The 19,884-nt window shown below is 53.6% G+C and overlaps 1 protein-coding gene across 1 annotated transcript; it reads left to right on the top strand.

Annotated features, from left to right (window-relative positions):
* Positions 1-18,090, top strand: TYRO3 (TYRO3 protein tyrosine kinase). The gene is made up of 19 exons (XM_082619052.1): positions 1-152; positions 1,871-2,054; positions 2,291-2,391; positions 3,166-3,336; positions 4,764-4,850; positions 5,635-5,750; positions 8,734-8,911; positions 9,612-9,757; positions 10,281-10,425; positions 10,821-10,950; positions 11,037-11,137; positions 11,425-11,520; positions 11,862-11,942; positions 12,354-12,446; positions 12,874-12,995; positions 13,400-13,509; positions 13,696-13,855; positions 14,053-14,189; positions 16,605-18,090. Exons 1-19 carry the CDS (start codon positions 11-13, stop codon positions 16,993-16,995), a joined length of 2,691 nt encoding a protein of 896 aa, XP_082475178.1. The 5' UTR covers positions 1-10; the 3' UTR covers positions 16,996-18,090.
* Positions 18,091-19,884: the final 1,794 nt, after the last annotated feature.

Here is a 19,884-nt window from a genome sequence, read left to right as displayed (position 1 = left end):
GTCGCCGCCGATGGCGCTGAGGCGGAGCATGGGGCGGTCGGGGATCCCGCCGCTGCCGCTGCCGCCGCCGCCGCCGCCGCCGCCGCCGTCGCCGCTGCTGCTGCTGCTGGCGGGTCTGACCGCTCTGCTGCTCCCCGAGCCCGCGGCCGCAGGTAGGGGCTGGCCCGGGGGGCGGCGGAAAGCGGGGTGCTGCGGAAGGGCGCGGCCGGGGTCGGAGCCCGGGGACGGCAGCCGAGCGAGCCCCGGGCCTGGGCGGGCCGGAGAATTGGACGGGGGGCTCCAAGCTGGAAGGCCGAGGCTCGGGAGGGGGGAGGGGGCTCAGCGGCGCGTTCGCCGCGGGATCTCGGGTCGCGGCCCCCACCCCCCAACTTTCTCGCGTCCGAGCTCATCTGGCGGGGTTGTAAGGAAAGGAGCGGGGCTGCGGGCCGAGTGGTCAGCGGGGGGTGTTTGGGATTGGCGTTTCCCGCCTCGACGTTCCTAGCTGTTTGCTCTCCCCTCCCAGTCCTGGGGACCACATCTGCCCACCCCACACAAACGAAGGTCCCACTCCGAAGCCACAGGGGTTGGGACTGAGCACCCACCGGCACTCCTACATCATGTAGGTACAGGGGCTTCGAGAGTGCCCAGTCACAGAAAACACCTGGGCGTACTCTAGTCGCGGTGCCTTCTCCGAGCTTCCTGAAACTGGGCGTGTTGGAGAGGATGGTCTGGGGCAGGGTTGCTGGTCTTTGCTCAGCCTTGTGTTCCCACATAGCCATGAGGCATTTGCCAATGGCAGGAGTGCTTCTTGCAGCACCGGGATCCCCAAGTTCACACTACACACCCCTGGGACTGCTGGGTAGGTATGGGGTGTAAGGCTACCCCTCCTTGCGCTGTGGCTGGTCCTGAGAGAGTGAAGGGAGTAGGAAGAGACACAGGGCAGAGCAGCAGCCACCCAGCAGGCACCTTCTTTTCAGACATATCAGCATCTCAGGGAAGGAAAGGGAAGGGAAAGAGTGACAAGTATTTCCAAGCGGAAGGGTGTATGTATCTTAGGATCAGAGCGCTCAGGATTTGCCTTGCGTCACACAGCAAAGGGCAGGAAGAAGCAGAACTGGATTTCAGCTGTGTTGATAGTTCACCTGCCTCTCTCTGAGGGTGTGTGTGTGTGTGTGTTCGTTCAGAGGGTAGCGCCCCTGTTGGTGTGAGAGTAGCTCAGGGGTTTGGGGCTCCCTGTTCAGGGCCCCTCCCCTCCCTTCTACCTCCTACCTTCCTAGCGCCTGCCTCTGCACCCATTCAGGTATTAATAGAGCGGCTGGCTGCCAGGAAGGCTGCCATGTGTTTTCTGACGTGGTTTTGCAGCCATATGTTCTCCACTTCAGGGGAGCACCCCCTCCTTCCCTTCCTCAGCCTCCTTACATTTGCTGGGGTAGAGTGCAGGGGGATGCCAGCAGCAGTGCAGGGCCTGGGCTGACACCTTGGGTGGAGAGCTGGTTGCCTGTTGCACTGACTGGGTGCAGCAGTGATTCCCAGGGCAGTACCTACCCCAGGTGTATGAAAGCGCCCCACTGTTGCAGCCTGGCTTGCTTTCCTTTTGGTGGAAAGGACTTAACATTGCCCAGCAGGGAGGTATGGGGAAGAAGTCATTTCCTTATAGCTGGGAGGAACTTGGCAGTGGCAGAAATGGTGCCTGGAGAGCTTGTCATGCTCCTTCCCCCAGCCCGGGTCCAGGCTACCTTCCCTCCCACACTGTCCTGCCTCTGCTTCCTTGGCCATTGGCTGAGAATGAGCCCCCTGACACAGAACCTAGGTTTTGGAATAGGATGGGGGCTATTTCTAGAGACAGGGTCCCTCTCAAGCAGAATGACACATTCTCCTTCCCACCTCTCAGGCCTGAAGCTCACGGGAGCCCCAGTGAAGCTGACAGTGTCTCAGGGGCAGCCGGTGAAGCTCAACTGCAGCGTGGAGGGGATGGAGGAGCCTGAGATACAGTGGGTGAAGGACGGTGCTGTGGTCCAGAGCGTGGACCAGGTGTACATCCCAGTCAGTGAGCAGCACTGGATTGGCTTCCTCAGGTGCAGGACTGTGGGGGAAGGTGTGGGATGCCAGCCTGGGGACACGTTGTGTTCTTTCCATGGGGTTTGGGAGCTGGGGGCAATGCTGATGCCCAGAGGTCTGTGGTTTTTTTATTAGGCAACCTGTGGAGACTTCCAGAAGTGGGGGCAGCCTGAACCCATTGAATCTGAATCTCTTGGGCAACCCAAGAGCTGCCCCCCTTGACCCTGGGAGACCTGGTGTCCTGTTTCCACAGCCTGAAGTCAGTGGAGCGCTCTGATGCGGGCCAGTACTGGTGCCAGGTGGAGGATGGGGGCGAAACCGAGACCTCCCAGCCAGTGTGGCTCACGGTAGAAGGTGAGGAGGCAGAGGCACGTGGGCGTGTTGGCCTGGAGCAGATGCTGTCTGCTAGTGACCACCCTATGCCCAAGAAATCTCAGTGGAAGCTGGGCTGCCTCACTGCCCTCTGGGACCTGATTGCTCCAGACTCCAGGCCTGGCGCAGCCATGGAAGACCATACCCACTGGAGTCTGGGTATTTGAGAGCCAAAGGGGCAACTAAGACCCATAATCTATGGGGTGCAGTCAAGTTTCAGTTTTCTGACAAACAAGCCTCAAGCACCCATCTGGGGCTGGACCCTGTTCTGCCAAGTGGCCAGGCCAGGAGGGGGAGGGATGGGGGAGGGGAGGAAGGATCCGCAGCTGCAGGAGCTCAAAGCTGTGCAACCCCGGAAAACAAAGTGACTAAGAAAGTAACAAAGGGCTCTGAACGGGATCTGGGGCCTGCCAGCAGAACTCTGCTAAAGCTCCCGCCCACTCCCCCTCCCTTACTGCCCCTCCCCCAGCTCCCCACCCTCTGCCTCTTCCCTTGCTTTGAGAAGGGCTGTTAGAGCAGGTCTGGAAAGGGAGAATCTGTCAGGCCCAAGGGTACAGCATAAAGGATATCCCTGAGGGGGCCAAAGAAGAGAAGCTTCCCCCCCTCAAGCTAGATGCCTGTTCTGCAGTTGACCCAATCATAAGGGCCCGTGGGACCTTCTGCATAGAGGGCTTCAGATGGTAGCAGACTTGTGGCTTGGGCAGTCGGAAGCTGAGAGTGGCAAGGCTCACTCCCCACCCGCCTTTTTCCCCCTAGGTGTGCCATTTTTCACTGTGGAGCCAAAAGATCTGGCAGTGCCACCCAATGCCCCTTTCCAACTGTTTTGTGAGGCCGTGGGTCCCCCAGAACCTGTTACCATTGTCTGGTGGAGAGGAGGCACGAAGGTTGGGGGACCTGCTCCCTCTCCTTCCGTTTTAAATGTAACAGGTGAGCAGCCTCAGGAAGGGCTTTGAGCAGGGGTGGTGAGGCTGGCAGAGTTCAAATCTGCTTAAATCACTGAGCCCGCGGTCGTGAGTGTCCAGAGTGCCTGGGTACATGAGCTGCACCCACCATTACTAAGCTCATTAGTCAGGTGTGCTAGGCTGGCCAGGTGGGCTGATTAGTGGTGATCCTGCTGTGTGTGCCTAAGGAGATGCTGGAGCCTCTTTCCTTCGTTCACAGCAGTCTAGGCCGTACACAGCTGGCCCTGGAAGATGAATGTGTGGGACCAGGGGCACCCATCCCCCCCACCCCTCCCAAGGGAAGAAGCCAGGAACCAGCCCATGCAGAGCTAAGAGGAGTGTCTGGCAGACTTGCCTAGAAGTAAAGAGTCTCAGGCTGCAGAATGGGGAATGGCAGGAGGAAGGAAAAGGGGGAGGGGGAAGCCAGCACAAAGATACAGGGGCCTCCTCTTCTAATGGCCTTTGCCAGAAATCTCCAAACCTTTCCCAAACAACTGTATCTATCCACACCTCCACACAGTTAGACCAGAAGCAGCCACGCCTGCCCACCCACCTGGACCCCAGAATCCTCAGGCACATACCTTACACACTTGTGAGACTTGCTAATCTGTGAAACAAAGTTAATGTTTCTGGTCAAGGCTTGAACTGGCCGAAAAAGATGGGAGTCTGAGCTTAGTCTCATGTACTGTAAGGTGGGAGGGACGGACTCTGATCTGCCAAGTCCCTTAGGAATACGCATTTTCAAAGGAGGTGGACTGCAGGATCTGATCCTGTTCAGGAGGCGCTGGGTTGGAGCGGATGAGAAGGGAGGTTGCATTCAGTTCTCTCTAGATGTGCATGGTTGGGACCGTCAGGCAGCCAGCTTGAGAATAAGCACTCACTGAACTCCCACTCCACACAGCACACTGTGCTAGGCACCACGGGAGATCAAGGGAGTACAAAGGAAATAGAAGCCATCGGTCCAGCCCCCCAGGAATTAGTATAACTGGGGAGACAAGACACATGCATAAGGAGCAGAGAACTATTGAAAGGCAGCGACTCTGCAGATAGAACAATGATATGGCACAGAGCAAATAGAGAAGGGCCCTGGAATGTGCAATAAAGGAGTGACCAGAAAAGGGAGGCAGCTTTGTACTGTCCGCGGGAGACGGGATTGTGGTTGGAAGGGCAGTATAACATTTCTCAAGTGCTTTACTGTGTGCCGTGCACTTTACATATGTTGCATCGGTTGGTTCTCACAATCCTCCCATTTGGGAGATGAGAAAACAGAGCCCCAGCCCTGGGATTTATATCCAGGCCCACACTGGCTGGATATTGTAGGATATTCAGACCCAGAGCCTGACTATCCCCAATCCCAGACTGAGTGGGACTTGATGCTGGGGGGCGGTGCTGACTGAGGTTTTCTGGCCCCAGGGGTGACCCAGAGTACTGTGTTCTCCTGTGAAGCTCACAACGTAAAAGGCCTGGCCTCTTCTCGCCCAGCCACTGTTCGTCTTCAAGGTAGGAGGACCCTGGGAGGTGAGGGGCGGTAAGGCAGGGACGTTCTCAGCAGGCTGTGGGTGAAGTTAGAATTGTTTGGTGTTCCAGCTCGCCAGGGTCCTGCTGGGATCTGAGGGATGAGGGGTTAATTGGCATGGCTCCATTCCTAGTGGGAGCACCTGAGACCCTGCCATGGCTGAGATGAGAATAGAAACCTGACGTCACAGTAGATTTCCCATCACGAAGCAGAGTCCTTGGGAGGGAAGGAGGGAGGGAGCCAGCAGGAGATGGTCAAGGCTCACGCCCAATCTTGCTTCTGCCAGCCCCTGTCGAGGGAATGGGGGTGGGGAAAACAGCTTAGCAGGATGATAGAGGAGACCCAAAGGGCTGCTGTGCACAGCGGGCAGGGTGGAAAGGGGGAGAGAGCCGGTGTGTGCAGGAATGGGCTGTGGCCGCAGGGTCAGCTGCCTCTCACTGGTATCTCCTAAGGCCGAGGTGCCGTGCTCCACCCCCCCCCACCCCCCCCCCGCCAGACACACATTATCTTACCCTATTCCTTGGTCAGACAGGGCCCCTGATTCAGGGAGCATTAACCTCTCGCCACAGCCTAGGCACTCTCTCGGGTATGAGCAGCTGTTCGCTGCCAGTTGCTTGACTTGTGTATTACTGTGGTCCTGGGAGTGCTGAGTAGCCATCTTAGGTTTTCTTGGAGGGAACCCTAGGGAGGAACTCAAGGCTCGACTCCCACGCTTTCTCCCTCTTTTTCTATCCCCCCTGGGCACTGACTCTAAGTCCCCATCCACAGCACTGCCTGCAGCCCCCTTCAACATCACAGTGACGAAGCTCTCCAGCAGCAATGCTAGCGTGGCCTGGACGCCAGGGGCCGATGGCCAAGCCCTGCTCCAATCCTGTACAGTCCAGGTAGGCTGAGAGGGCGGACAGGCCCTCCTGGCTGTGCTTCTGGCTGCCTCGGTGGCACTTTGTTGACAGTGGTATCACGTTTACCTAGTCTTGCCCATGGGGCTTGGTCTCCAGCTCTATTCAGGTGACATTCCCTTACCAGGAACAGCCCTAGCCACTGCCCCTTATCATAGGGTGCTCTAGCAATCAAGTGACGGCAGATCGGCTCAACCTGTGCATTCTTCAGGCTGGAAAACAGATGACTAGAGCAGATTGGGGATATCTGGAAGAGTTTTTCTTATGTGGGTGAAAACCCAAACCTTTGACTTATCTGATACCTGCATTCTTGTCCCCCAACCTCTGACCCATGCCAAAGAGAACAGGGGGACCAGAAGAGGTCCTAGGCCCCAGACAGTGGGAAAGCTGGGTAAGATGATACTAAAAATGAGGCAATTCAGGCTTGTTCATTTTTGTCTGTTCACTCAAAAGGTATTTAATGAGCACCTTTGACATGGTTCTAGGGAGTTCTCTTGGGCAACAAAGGCCCCTGCTCTCGGCTCCACCCTTTAGAGGTCCACCCTTTAGAGGACCCCACTCTGGCCCTCCTTTGGTTGCACCCTTCACCCCTGGGCAGGGAATCCATAGGGCCAAGGGAACACGCCCATCCAGCTCACCAGGACACACCCCTCTCCCCTTAACCTGAGTCTGCTTCTGGGGCCTATATGGGCCTCTCCCTGGTCTATCCTCCCAAGGATGGATCATGCTAAGGTACGTGCACCTCTAAGCTCAAAGGGCAGCCATTTGAGGGGGAGTGGGTATGCAGGCAGCACTGTCCACAGCCATGCACGTGATGTCCCTCATGTTGCAGACCTTTGGCTGGAGGCTGGCTCTTCTTGTGCCACCACATTCTGGCTTGGGACTCCAAGGATTTGGAGAATTATAAATGCAAACCCAATCTTCCAGGTTGTTTTGTAGCTTTGTTTGTCAATACATTAAGATAGAAAATATTTTACTTAATAGTCTGTTCGCTGATTCTTAACGTTTAAATATTTAGTCATATGGTACACTGGATCTCCATTTGTACTCTTGCCCTGGGTCCCCAAAATGTAAGGAGCAGGCTTGGTTCATGGTGCCCACAGGCTCCCAGTTACTTTGCTCTGAGAGTCTGCATTGGCATGTAAACAGTTACAAAGAGTGGTATCCACTCTAACATAATTATGCATCAAACAGAAAGGGGCATGGATTTTCTCGAGTATTTGAGAAAGGCTTTCACAGAGAGAGTGGTATTTGCGTTGAATCTTAAAGGATGAGTTGGACTTTGCTAGGAAGGTTATTCTCAGCAAAGGGAACAGCGATTGCAAAGACATGGAGGTGTGGAACCTGGTGTGGCGGAGGGTGGGAAGGGGTGGGTTGCAAGTGTCTGCTGATAGACTTTTTTAATTGAAGTATAATTGATTTACAATGTTGTGTTAATTTCTGCTGTATAGCAAAGTGACTCAGTTATATATATTTTTTCATATTCTTTTCCATTATGATTTATCACAGGATGCTGAATATAGTTCTCTGTGCTATACAGTAGGATTTTGTTGCTTATCCATCCTATATAATACAAGTTTGCATCTGCTAATCCCAAACTCCCAATCCTTCCCTCCTCCTCTGCCCTCCCCCTTGGCAACAACAAGTCTGTTCTCTGTCTGTGAATCTGTTTCTGTTTTGTAGGTATGTTCATTTGTGTCATATTTTAGATTCCACATATAAATGATATATGGTATTTGTCTTTCTCTTCCTGACTTACTTCGTTTAGTATGATAATCTCTAGGTCCATCCACGTTGCTGCAAATGGCATTATTTCATTCTTTTTTTATGGCTGAGTAATACTCCATTGTGTATATATGTACCTTTTTTTTTTTTTTTTTTTTTTTTTGCGGTACGCGGGCCTCTCACTGTTGTGGCATCTCCCGTTGTGGAGCACAGGCTCCGGATGCGCAGGCTCAGCGGCCATGGCTCATGGGCCCAGCCGCTCCACGGCATGTGGGATCTTCCCAGACTGGGGCACGAACCCGTGTCCCCTGCATCGGCAGGCAGACTCTCAACCACTGCGCCACCAGGGAAGCCCATACCACATCTTTTTTATCCATTCATCTGTCAGTGGACATTTAGGTTGTTTCCAAATCTTGGCTATTCTGCTGATAGACTTGTAGAGGCATTAACTCAAGTCCCCCAACCATCCCCCTACCTGTCCCATCTTCCATCTCATCTCACATGCCTAAGAAACCTCCCTGCCTTACATCATTAATTTCCTTTATTTAAAAAAAATTATTTATTTTTGGCTGCATTGGGTCTTCATTGCTGCGCGGGGGTTTTCTCTAGTTGTGGCGAGTGGGGGCTACTCTTTGTTGTGGTGCACGGGCTTCTCATTGCAGTGGCTTGTCTTGTTGCGGAGCACGGGCTCTAGGTGCCTGGGCTTCAGTAGTTGTGGCACACGGGCTCAGTAGTGTGGCACGCGGGCTCTAGAGCACAGGCTCAGTAATTGTGGCTCATGGGGTTAGCTGCTCTGTGGCACGTGGGATCTTCCCGGAGTAGGGCTTGAACCCGTGTCCCCTGCATTGGCAGGCGGAATCTTAACCACTGTGCCACCAGGGAAACCCTAATTTTCTTTTTTTTAAAATAAATTTTATTTATTTATTTTTGGCTGCGTTGGGTCTTCGTTGCTGCACGTGGGCTTTCTCCAGTTGTGGTGAGCAGGGGCTACTGTTCGTTGCGGTGTGCAGGCTTCTCATTGTGGTGGCTTCTCTTATTGCGGAGCACGGGCTCTAGGGCATGTGGGCTCAGTAGTTGTGGCACGTGGGCTCAGTAGTTGTGGCTCATGGGCTTAGTTGCTCTGCAGCATGTGGGATCTTCCGGGACCAGGGATTGAACCCATGTCCCCTGCATTGGCAGGCAGATTCTTAACCATTGCGCCACCAGAGAAGTCCCACATAATTAATTTTCTGTTTTTCTGTAGGTGACTCAGGCCCCAGGAGGCTGGGAGGTCCTGGCTGTTGTGGTCCCTGTGCCACCTTTTACTTGCCTGCTCCGGGACCTGGCACCTGCCACCAACTATAGCCTCAGGGTTCGCTGTGCCAATGCCTTGGGGCCTTCTCCATATGCTGACTGGGTGCCCTTTCGGACAAAGGGTCTAGGTAAGGGACTTACAGAGCAGAGTACCTGGACATGGATGAATGGGGCCGGGGGCTGGAGTAGCAGGGGTAGTGTTGGCTCCAGTTCTGAATGGCGTTGATTGAGAGAGGGCTACCTGAGAGGGAGGATCATGCATCAGTCCTGTTTACTGAGGTCCTGTTGCTACCTGGAGATAAATCCAGTCCCCCTCCCATTCAGCTCTAGTTCTAGTGGGTGGGGCAGACAAGCAAAGTGGGAAAGATCAGGTAATATGGTGGTGAAGAGTGCCCCAGGGTGCTCCAGGAATACCCCCATACAGAGATCTGAGGTCTGAATCATAAGGAAAGAGCCATATTTGGGGGAAATCACCGCAGGAAGAGGGCACAGAGTACAATGACCCTATGGCACAAACTTGCTTGCAGTTCCTAGCAATTGCAAGGAGGCTGGCAGGGCTGTGAGAGGAGAGTGAAGGATGTTGCTGAGGCAGTAACCAAGGTGATGAAGAGCAATACCCTACCTAACTGGGATGGTACGGGTCCTGCCATTACCCACCCGTACTCCCCAGGACGATGGGTAAGAGCAGTCAGACCTGGGAAGTAGACTCTTCCCCCACGTGTTGTTCTCTGAGCTACTTGGTTCTTTGGAGTTGGTTCCAAAGGCCTGCATGGGTTAGTGGTGGTGGGTGGGGCAGGGCTCTTAGCAACCTTCTTTTTTTGGGAACAGCCCCAGCCATTGCTCCCCAGAACCTCCGTGCCATCCACACAGACTCAGGCCTCATCCTGGAGTGGGAAGAAGTGATCCCCGAAAGTCCTTTAGAAGGCCCTCTGGGACCCTATAAACTGTCCTGGGTTCAAGACAACGGAACCCAGGTAAGGAAAGCTTCTGCTTACTACTAGAGTCGGCCCTCAGGGCTCTGAGGCCTTCTGAGCTTCAGAATGGCTGTCCTTGGTGAGCCTGGGGGCCTTGGTGGGCCTGTTACCATCCCAGGGAGTCTACCCCTCCCGCCCTCCCCTGCAGGCTGCACTCTTCATTGGATTATGTCTCCTGTTAAGATTGCCTCCAGTATCCACTTTGAAAGGAAAGCAGGAAGCACATTCCTGCACAAACTGGGGGAGGACACAGATAAAGCCTTCTTATCCTCCCCAACCCCCCAGTTCCCGCCCATCCCCCATGTCTGCATTCTCAGACTGAGCCTTGTTTGTGTTCAGGAGAGGCCTCTGCAGCCTGCAGCAGGAATGTGATGACTCCCAGCAGGTTGTGTTCCTGCAGCCCCTGAACCCACAGTGTCCCTAACCTCCCATGTTCCTAGCGAGACCTTTTTCTGACTTCAGGCCCCAGCTGGAGGCCTTTTACTCAGGCTCAGTGTGCGATGGGGGTTTTTCCTGGCTGCAGGGTGAGCTGACAGTGGAGGGGACCAGGGCCAACCTGACGGGCTGGGATCCCCAGAAGGACCTGATTGTGCGTGTGTGTGTCTCCAGTGCCGTTGGCTGTGGGCCCTGGAGTCAGCCGCTGGTGGTCTCTTCTCATGACCATGCAGGTAAGACCTGCAAGACCTGTAAGGGGAAGGGGGCAGGGGATGGAGGCTTTCAAGAGCAACCTACACTGATGGGAGGAGGCTGGCAGTGCCTCCCCTCTTAATAGGCCCAAAGACTCAGAGTCAAACATTTGAGGCCAGGGTTGTATCTCATTCTCCTCCCCCTGCCCTACAACTAGCATAGAAACCCCTGGTCATGCTGTAGGTCCCAACAGTCAGGGCCTGTCACTGACAGAGTAGGAACTTTTGGGTCTTCCTTTGGAGCCTCTTTCCACTCTGGAGCCTTACTGAGTGAGAGGAGCCTCTTGACCAGGCCAGATGACCATCACTGGAAAATTCTAAAGAGCCTCCTTGGCGTCAGGCTAGCTCGTGCTGCTTCCTGCCCCTGTCTCCCACAGGCCAGCAGGGTGCTCCCCACAGCCGCACGTCCTGGGTGCCTGTGGTCCTGGGTGTGCTGACAGCCCTGGTGACGGCTGCTGCCCTGGCCCTCATCCTGCTTCGAAAGAGACGGAAGGAGACACGGTTTGGGTAAGGGTGGCGGGGGGGCACAGAGGGAGAGGCAGGTGGTAACTGAAGACCTTGGAGCTGACTCCAAGTCCTGGGTTTCCCTTTAGGCAAGTCTTTGACAGTGTCATGGCCCGGGGGGAGCCGGCAGTTCATTTCCGGGCAGCACGATCCTTCAATCGGGAGAGGCCCGAGCGCATCGAGGCCACACGTGAGTGAGTGGTGGGGAGCCATAGGAGGAAAAAATGGGTTATCTTGGACCCCTATCTGCATTCCTCTTACTAATTTGACCAATAGGTCTGAACCTTGATGAGTCCTAAGCACACCGTGGAAAAGACACAGACCTATCCTCATGGAAATCGCCGGCCCAGCTGTGGGAGAGCTCACTTAAGCTCATCTCTGCTTTGAGGGTGGAGTCTGGGGTGCAGGAGGCAGGCTGGGTTTTGGATCTGGAACCAGAGAGGTCCCTCCCCTTTCTCACCACCCGCCTCCCCACAGTGGACAGCTTGGGCATCAGTGATGAGCTGAAGGACAAACTGGAGGATGTACTCATCCCAGAGCAGCAGTTCACCCTGGGCCGGATGTTGGGCAAAGGTGTGTGAGGCTGTGCAGGGATTGGCATGAGTTGCCATGTCCCGGTATGTTTGGTTGCTCCCGTCACTCCGAGGGTGTGGATTTAGGTCAGCTCCTATGAACAGAATATGCTTGTAGACTCCTGGGTTTGGGATGTTTGGGGGAATGGAGGCTGGGGACAAGGAGGGATGAGGTGTCATCACACCCAGCCCAGCATACTTTGCTTTGCTATGAACGAGGGAGCCTCTTTCAATGGCCCCAGAGTCTAATGATTTTGTGTCCCTATGAGGGGTCCCCTGGGAGGGCTCTGGGTTGGGGACAGGAGGCCAAGGGGACTTACCATCATTTGGATCGGTTCCTAGGAGAGTTTGGTTCAGTGAGGGAGGCCCAGCTGAAGCAGGAGGATGGCTCCTTTGTGAAAGTGGCTGTAAAGATGCTGAAAGGTGAGTGGAGAATAGTACTAGAGTGGAGTGAGGGCGTCACTTGGGAGGGTGAAAGGGGTGGCTGATCCTGAAGCAGGCTCTGCTAGGCCCCTAGACTTTTCAAGACGAGTTAGCACTAAGTGGGATGCTGTCTGTACCATGTCAATAATTCACAGGCATAAACCCACACTCATTGGTGCCCCAGCCTTTGTCCCCTGCTGTCAGCAGTGACTGTCCTCTGGTTTCACTCGGGGTGATTAAAGCTGTGGTTGGTTGAGCCGTTTGACTCTCCAAACCAAAGGGAAGGCATGAGCGAGTGGAGAAATTGTTGGATAGCACCAGCCTGTGGGAGTTTCTCCTGCTCATGGCCGGACTGTTTCCTGGGCCCACTGGGGGCACATTTTCCTCCCTCCCTCCCTCCTTTCTTCCCAGCTGACATCATTGCCTCAAGCGACATTGAAGAGTTCCTCAGGGAAGCGGCTTGCATGAAGGAGTTTGACCACCCACACGTGGCCAAGCTTGTTGGTGAGCCCCTTCTTGGGGGAGGTAAATGTAAAATAGGGCTAAAACTACGCTCCCCCAAGGTGCGAGGGCAGTCTGTGGGAGAGAAGTTCGGACTTTGCCTGGTGAGTAAGCAGACACCAAAAGAGCAAGGAGCGGCCTGGCTGAAATCTGATCAGGCTCTAGGTAAGGAGTTCAGTTTGCAGACCCTGTCCCATGAAGGCTGCTCATATAAACAGAGGAGGAGGAAGAGGGGACAGAGAAGATGCTCCAGAGATTGGGGGGGCAGCCAGAGTCCCTCCTGGGTAGTCACCAGGCCAGTGTGGAACTTAATGAGGAAAGAGGTAGCAGAACCAGGGCTAGAGGTAGAACCCAGCAGGTGGGGTCGCATACAGATGCCTGAACTGCCCCTTGACCTTCATGTGCCCCACTGACTCTCCCTTGTCCCCAGGGGTGAGCCTCCGGAGCAGGGCCAAAGGCCGTCTCCCCATCCCCATGGTCATCCTGCCTTTCATGAAGCACGGGGACCTGCACGCCTTCCTGCTCGCCTCCCGGATTGGGGAGAACCCCTTTGTGAGTGCCTGGGGTGGGAGCAGCCAGGAGTTGGAAAGGGACAAAGACCCTGGGAGAGAGGTTGGCTTGGTGGATAGGGCCAATTGACTTGGTTGGGAGAAGGTGGGCTCCAAGTTTGACTTTTTTTGCTAACAGGCTTCCTTCTCCTTCACAAATCCCTGCTGGGAATTTAGGCTGGGCAAGGCCCCTTTCTGAGAGAAGAGTCCCGTGGAGCCCCAGATTGGGGGAGTCTTGACTTTTGGGTGCTCTCCCTCAGATTTGCCAAAGCTTCCTTGCACTGGGAAGCCCCTTCATCCCCTTCCTTTCAGTGATTCTGAGGACAGTCTTTAGGCTTTCTGGCCAGGGAATCCCATTCATCCTGCCCTGCCTGGGTCTAGCCTGAGCTCGCCCTGTCTGCCCACCAGAACCTGCCCCTGCAGACCCTGGTTCGGTTCATGGTGGACATTGCCTGTGGCATGGAGTACCTGAGCTCCCGGAACTTTATCCACCGAGACCTGGCTGCTCGGAACTGCATGTATGTGAATTCTGGAGGGCTCGGGGTTGGGAGGCAGGAAGCAGTGCCAGGAAGAGCTAGCTAATGGTCAGCTCCCACCTGGGACAGTATCTGCTACGTGAGGGGACGGCTTGAGAACAAAGATGCCCTGGATTTAGGCGGCCAGCCTGGCGGAAGGCTGATCCCATCCTCCGACACTCCTCACAGGCTGGCAGAAGACATGACGGTGTGCGTGGCCGACTTTGGACTCTCCCGGAAGATCTATAGTGGGGACTACTATCGTCAGGGCTGTGCCTCCAAACTGCCCGTCAAGTGGCTGGCCCTGGAGAGCCTGGCTGACAACTTGTATACCGTGCACAGTGACGTGGTGAGCAGGGCGGCCCAATGAGACTTGACGGTAACACAGTAGTGTGGACTAGTGCGTGGGTGGACCTTTAGCACTGCTCTCTGGGCTTTGGCTGCCCCATTATGAGGCCCCGGAGCCCCAAGATATGCTTGCCTCGGGACTCTGCCTAGCTCAGGAAGCCTAGTGACATCTCCCCCCCAACCTCGATTCTGTCCCAGTGGGCCTTCGGGGTGACCATGTGGGAGATCATGACTCGTGGGCAGACGCCGTATGCTGGCATTGAGAACGCTGAGATCTACAACTACCTCATCGGCGGGAACCGCCTGAAACAGCCTCCGGACTGTATGGAGGACATGTGAGTGCCCCAGGAAGGGGATTCTGGGAGGAAACAGGTATTTGGGGTTTCCGCTCATGGCTGCCACAACAGCTGCTGGCCCATGGGGAGCTCCGATCCGCAACTGAACTTTCTTTTGTTTTTCTTTTTTTTTGTGGAAATGTCCTCGTCATTAGAGGGAAGTCTGACCTCTACCCCCAAACTCCCTCTTCATCTACTGCTCCTATTTTCTTTCTCTCCCCCTTTACCATCCCATGTTTCTTGCTCCAGCCTTTTCCTATCACTCTGTTTTCTCCAGTTTCCAGGGAGAACCAGGAATCCCACCCAAGGGCAGAAGGTGCAGGGTTGAGCAACAGTGCAGGTTTCCCTGTCACCTCTTCCCCACCCCCACTCCTTCCCTAAGGCTGAGCTCTCCCTCCCCCTCAGGGAATGCTGCTCAGGGGCAGGAAGAAAACTGCTGCTCCATCACATTCCTTGCTTGACAGGGAGGGGGCGCTGGGGGCGGGAGGTTGGGTTCCTTTCTTGTCTTGGCCTCCTCTCTGAGGGAGTGGAGAGACCTAAGATAACAAACTGAGATCCTGGGAGAAGGGTACTGCCTCCTCTCCTTTCTGGAAGCCCAGAGCCTTGGGAGTGGGGCAGGGTGGTGATACACTCACTGCACGGGGGGGAGAGTCATGAGCCCCTTGTGACTAGAAGACAGTATCACTAACATTAGCTGGGTTCTTTACAGGCATTCTTTTAGGTAATCCTCCTCTAACCCTATGAGGAAAAGACTATTATTATTCCCATTTTGTAGATGAGGAACCAGGATTAAAGAGGTTAAATAACATGACCCAGGTCACACAGCGATTAAGTGAATGAGTTGGGACTTGAATCTAGGTCTGTGTGATTTTAGAATGTGCCTATTAACCATGAACCCGACTATGATTTGTCTATTCTAGTATTATTCTACCACCCCATGCAAGCCAGAGTTTCCCTGGGCCTCTGGAGGACCTTTTCACTAGTACAAGTCCTAGTGAGGGAGGGAGTCCACAAACCTATTTCCTGCTCTGGGGTTGGACCTCCAGAGGTCCAAGAATGGAGACAGGCAGAGGAAGGCTCAGCCTGAATGGTGGGGTCCTCTTTCTCTAGGGCAGTGGGTTTGAACTGCCCTGAGGTTGGACTGTGGGGGAGAGGGCAGTTTGAGTACATGAACCAGGCTCTACGTCTCAGCAGAGCTCGGGGCATGTCAGGGGCAGGAAGGTCAGGTCTCCCGGTGGCTGTAGCCTGCCTGGGCCTCTGGAGCCACAGAGGTTCTGCTGGGCAGTGGGGACCAGGCCCTGGCTTAGTGTCATCTGGGGCTGGAGTTAGTGTTGTCAATAGAGGGTGGGCAGGCGCTGGCCTCCCACCAGGCAGCCTAGTGGACAGACGCCAGTTGGCTCCCGGCACGGCCTTGACAGTGTATCCCAGCCTTGCCACATACCCATGGCCTGGACCATTCCCACGACCTATTCAGTGTCTGGCATGATTCCCCCCATCGTTGGAGGCCCCTGTTAGGAGGGCTGGAGTGGGGGTAGTGTTTGGGGCTTTTATCATGGGCACAGGCAAGAAAGTCAGGCATTTGCTATGACTAGATCTGGTCTCAACCCTTTCCTGTTATTTATTTACTTACTTATTTTTTCTCAGCATGAGGCATTCCCTGGGAACAGGGATAAGACCTCAGGGAATCTGCAAAGCTGAAATTGTATGTAAAAAGTGTCCCTGCCAGGCGTGAAGGGCTGGAAGCTTTTCTCAGATTCTCGAAGGTGAGAATCCTCATGAACAATGAGGATTTAAGACCCCGTGAATGGGTGAGGATTTAGGACAGAGGGTGGATTCCCAAACCACCCCCATAAATAACCCTGACTCCAGGCTGTGTTCCACAAGACAAAAACACTCCTACTGCCCCTTCCCAAAATAGCATAAGAGGGACTCTGGACCCGACCCACCTACCTTCATCACTTTCTACCTGTGTGACCTTAGTCAAGGTTCTTAACCTCTCTGTGCCTCAGTTTGAACGTTGGTAAAATAGGGATCACTTATTTCACAGTATAGCGAGAATTAATAATAAATGTAAAATGCTTAGAAGAGTGCCAGATACATAGTAAGCCCTATACATTAGAGTGTTCAATTACATTTTATTTTCTTTTTCTTTCTTTAAAAAAAAAATTTTTTTTTTTTATTTTTGGCTGCGCTGCTCGGGTTGTGGGATCTCAATTGCCTGACCAGGGATTGAACTGGGGCCACAGCAGCGAAAGCCCGGAATCTTAACCACTAGGCCACCAGAGAACTCCCTCAATCACATTTTTCTAAATCCTGGTTTCATATGATTAAAGGGCCTCTGCTTTTGAGAGAAGGACCCTCCTTCCCCTTTCTCTGGCTCCTCACTACGTCCCCTCACCCTTCTCTCTGCCCCAGGTATGAGCTCATGTACCAGTGCTGGAGCGCCGACCCCAAGCAGCGCCCGAGCTTCACATGTCTGCGAATGGAGCTGGAGAATGTCCTGGGCCGCCTGTCTGTGCTATCCGCCAGCCAGGACCCCTTGTATATCAACCTTGAGGGAGCCCAGGAATCTGCCGAGGGAGGCAACCTGGAGCTGCCTGGCGGGGACCCGGCCAGCAGCGGGGCTGGAGATGGCAGTGGCCTGGGGGCCGTGGGGGGCACCCCCAGTGACTGTCGGTACATCCTCAGCCCTGGGGGGCTGGCCGAGCAGCCTGAGCAGGAGGAGCAGCAGCCAGACAGCCCCGTCAATGAGTCCCAGAGGCTGCTGCTGCTGCAGCAAGGGCTACTACCCCACAGTAGCTGCTAGCCCACAGGCAGAGGGCATGTGGGGCCATGCGGCTGGCTCTGCTGGCCACTGTGCTGGCTGACTAAGCCCTGTCTGACCCCAGCCCAGGCAGCAAGGTGTGGAGGCTCCTGTGGTAGTCCTCCCAAGCTGTGCTGGAAGGCTGGACTGACCACATCACCCAATCCCAGTTCTTCCTGCAACCACTCTGTGGCCGGCCTGGCATCCGTTCAGGCCTTGGCTGGGTGGAGGTGGGCCAGGCCTGGTTGTCTAAACCCAGGCAGCTGGCAGAGGGGGTGGTTATGTTTCCATGGTTACCATGGGTGCGGAGAGGAGTTGGGCGAGGGTAGATCCAACCTTGTGGGCCCCTACTCTCCCAACTGAGCTGCCCCTGCTGCTTTAGTGCATGCATTGAGGCGTCTCTGGCCTGGGGGCCCATCTGTGCCTGTGCTTGGGGTTTAAATGCCCAGGTTTGCCCCTCCTCCCAAAGAGATGCCCTTGTATTATTCCCCTTTAGGTGAGAATTGGTAAGGGATTGGTACAGTCAGGTCCCAAGCCCTGTAGCGGGAGGCAGTGGGACCCTCAGGGCTGAATCTTCGTCACCTTCCTGGTTACCCACCCTGTCTAGGCCAGGAGTAAAGTGCAGCTGACCAGGTCACAGCAAGGCATGCTGAATTACACAGGCTGCCATTTGCCCAGCTTCTAAAGGCAATGCACTGAGCCCGGCAAGAGGAAGGGGTGCTGTAAGGCTTGCCCAGGAATGATTGAGGCCAGAGAGGAGTCCAGGAGCCCCTCTTCGAGCCCTCCCGCAGTCTGAGCATGCTACCAAGTCCCAAAATATCCTAAGACTAACAAAGGCAGCTGTGTGTGAGCCCAGTCCTTCCACGCAGTGCCCTTTAGTGCCATCTTTCCCTCTAACTGGAGATCCTCTTCTGTCCCAAGTCTCCAGAGATGGAGAGAAAGTAGGCTTGATGGCTGGTGTGGCTGAGGGGGAGTTACTGGAGCCTGGACCCCAGCCCTGGGTGGGGGAGCCTCTGGGAGTGCATGGGGCAGGCCCTTGCTGTTAGGGACTTTTCCAAGCCGTTAGATGCTGTTTAAAAACAGAAATAAATTGAAGACTAAAGACCCAAGGCTTTGTCTCTTAAATGTTTACTTTTTTCCCAGATCACAAAAATGAAGCATCTCTGCATAGAGAAAAGTTTGGAAAGACATATGCCAGAATGTTCACAGCTGTTATCTTTACCTGATATGATTAAGGGAACTTTTTTTCCTTTGTGTTTTCTAAGTTTTCTGCATTGAGCACAAAATGCTTTTGTAATTACACAAGGTCCCAAAGAATCTTATAGTAAAAATAATACGTAGTCATAGATGATTAGGAAAATGCAGAAAGTCATTTTAAAAATGCCAAATACCTGTAATCCTACCACTGTTGACCTTTTGAAAATGCACGTGTTTTGAAAAAGTTCTTTATCTTGGAACAAAGACAAAGAGACTACTTTGGCTGCCTCCTAACCCTCTATCAGACTCTCTATTGGGTGTGGAGACAGCTCTCACCTTCACAATGTTACCTGGGGCCAGGAAACTGGGAATAAGTGGGCAAAGAGAATGGTGAGCCTCTTGAGGATTTGAAATAAGAGCATGAAGTTTGCTTTCAAGTATTTCCATCTGAAAACTTTAGAAGCTTTTAGAGCAAGCTTATGGGAACAAGACGCAGGAGGCATGAGAAACCGCCACTCTCTGTGTCGAGGAGTGTGGGAAGACTGGGAGGAACACAGGTATTGCCCTGCTGGCTGAGGACAGTGGAATGGGGCGGGTTCTTCTGAAAGCAAATATCCTGAGAAACCTGTTGCTGGCACTCCAGATTCTCGTTCCCACGTGGATCATGAGACCTGAAGTAACTTCCAGGGAAGTGGCTTTCAGAATCGTTCCTGCTTGTGATTATCTTTAACTGCAGGTAATCATTATCTGTGAGGTAGTGTTTGGGAATTATTGACTTGGAAGTCCTGTACTCTTAAATACTTGTCTGCTGTTTTTTCTTTTTTTAAATATTTATTTATTTATTTGGCTGCACCGGGTCTTGGTTGTGGCATGCGGGATCTTTTAGTCGTGGCATGTGGGATCTAGTTCCCTGACCAGGGATTGAACCTGTGCCCCCTGCATTGGGAACGCAGAGTCTTAACCAGTGGACCACCAGGGAAGTCCCTAATTGTCTGCTCCTAATGGGCTCCTGCTATTATGTGCCAGGCACGGTGCCTAGTGCTTCAAGTATATTACCTCATTTAATACAGGGAATATTCCTATAAAGTGGGAATATAATTATCCTCCAAAAGGACAGAAATGCAGAGTAAGTAACTTGTCTAAGGTTATGTAACTAATGAATTGTTGATCCAGGCTTGAAACCCACTAAGTAAGAGAGCAGAGCCTGTGCAACTCTCCTACCACTCCAGAGAGCACCTTGAAGTTTCATTGCGAACATGTCATCTTTTGGGTGAATGCTTGTCAATAGTAGGCACCTTTAAAAATGCACAGGAGTTCCAGTAAGTGTGTGTGTGTGACAAAGTAATCTATTTAAATCGGAGATACCTATCAGTAATTAAATCGGTTTAAGTAATTTTTCAGCTCAGTCTCTTTTCCCCAAGCACATTGGACTTTGGCACCTCCAACGGTCAAAGGGCTTGAGGTAGGTGATAATAGTGGAATTTTAAAAAACTTTCTTATGGAAGTATAAAACACATACAAAAAAGTATACCAATCAGAAGTGTACAGTTCTTAAGAATTTTCACAAACAGATCCAAATAACCAGTAACCAGGTCAAGAAACAGAATATTACCAGCACTCTAGAAGCAACTCTTGGGCCCTGCCCCATCTCTGCCCCCTCTCTCCTCTCCAGAGGTAACTTTTACCCTGACTTCA

The sequence above is a fragment of the Mesoplodon mirus genome, assembly GCF_964341445.2.
Source record: "Mesoplodon mirus genome assembly, chromosome: 4".
Lineage (NCBI taxonomy): Eukaryota > Metazoa > Chordata > Mammalia > Artiodactyla > Ziphiidae > Mesoplodon > Mesoplodon mirus.
Note: the sequence above shows the minus strand (reverse complement) of the source record. Positions and strands in the feature narration are given on the sequence as shown.

Coding starts and splice junctions, on each gene's coding strand:
- TYRO3 (XM_082619052.1), top strand. CDS start 11: ATGGCGCTGAGGCGGAGCATGGGGCGGTCGGGGATCCCGCCGCTGCCG. Junction 10,426..10,820: donor CTCTTCTCATGACCATGCAG/GTAAGACCTGCA, acceptor TGTCTCCCACAG/GCCAGCAGGGTGCTCCCCAC. Junction 12,996..13,399: donor GGATTGGGGAGAACCCCTTT/GTGAGTGCCTGG, acceptor TCTGCCCACCAG/AACCTGCCCCTGCAGACCCT.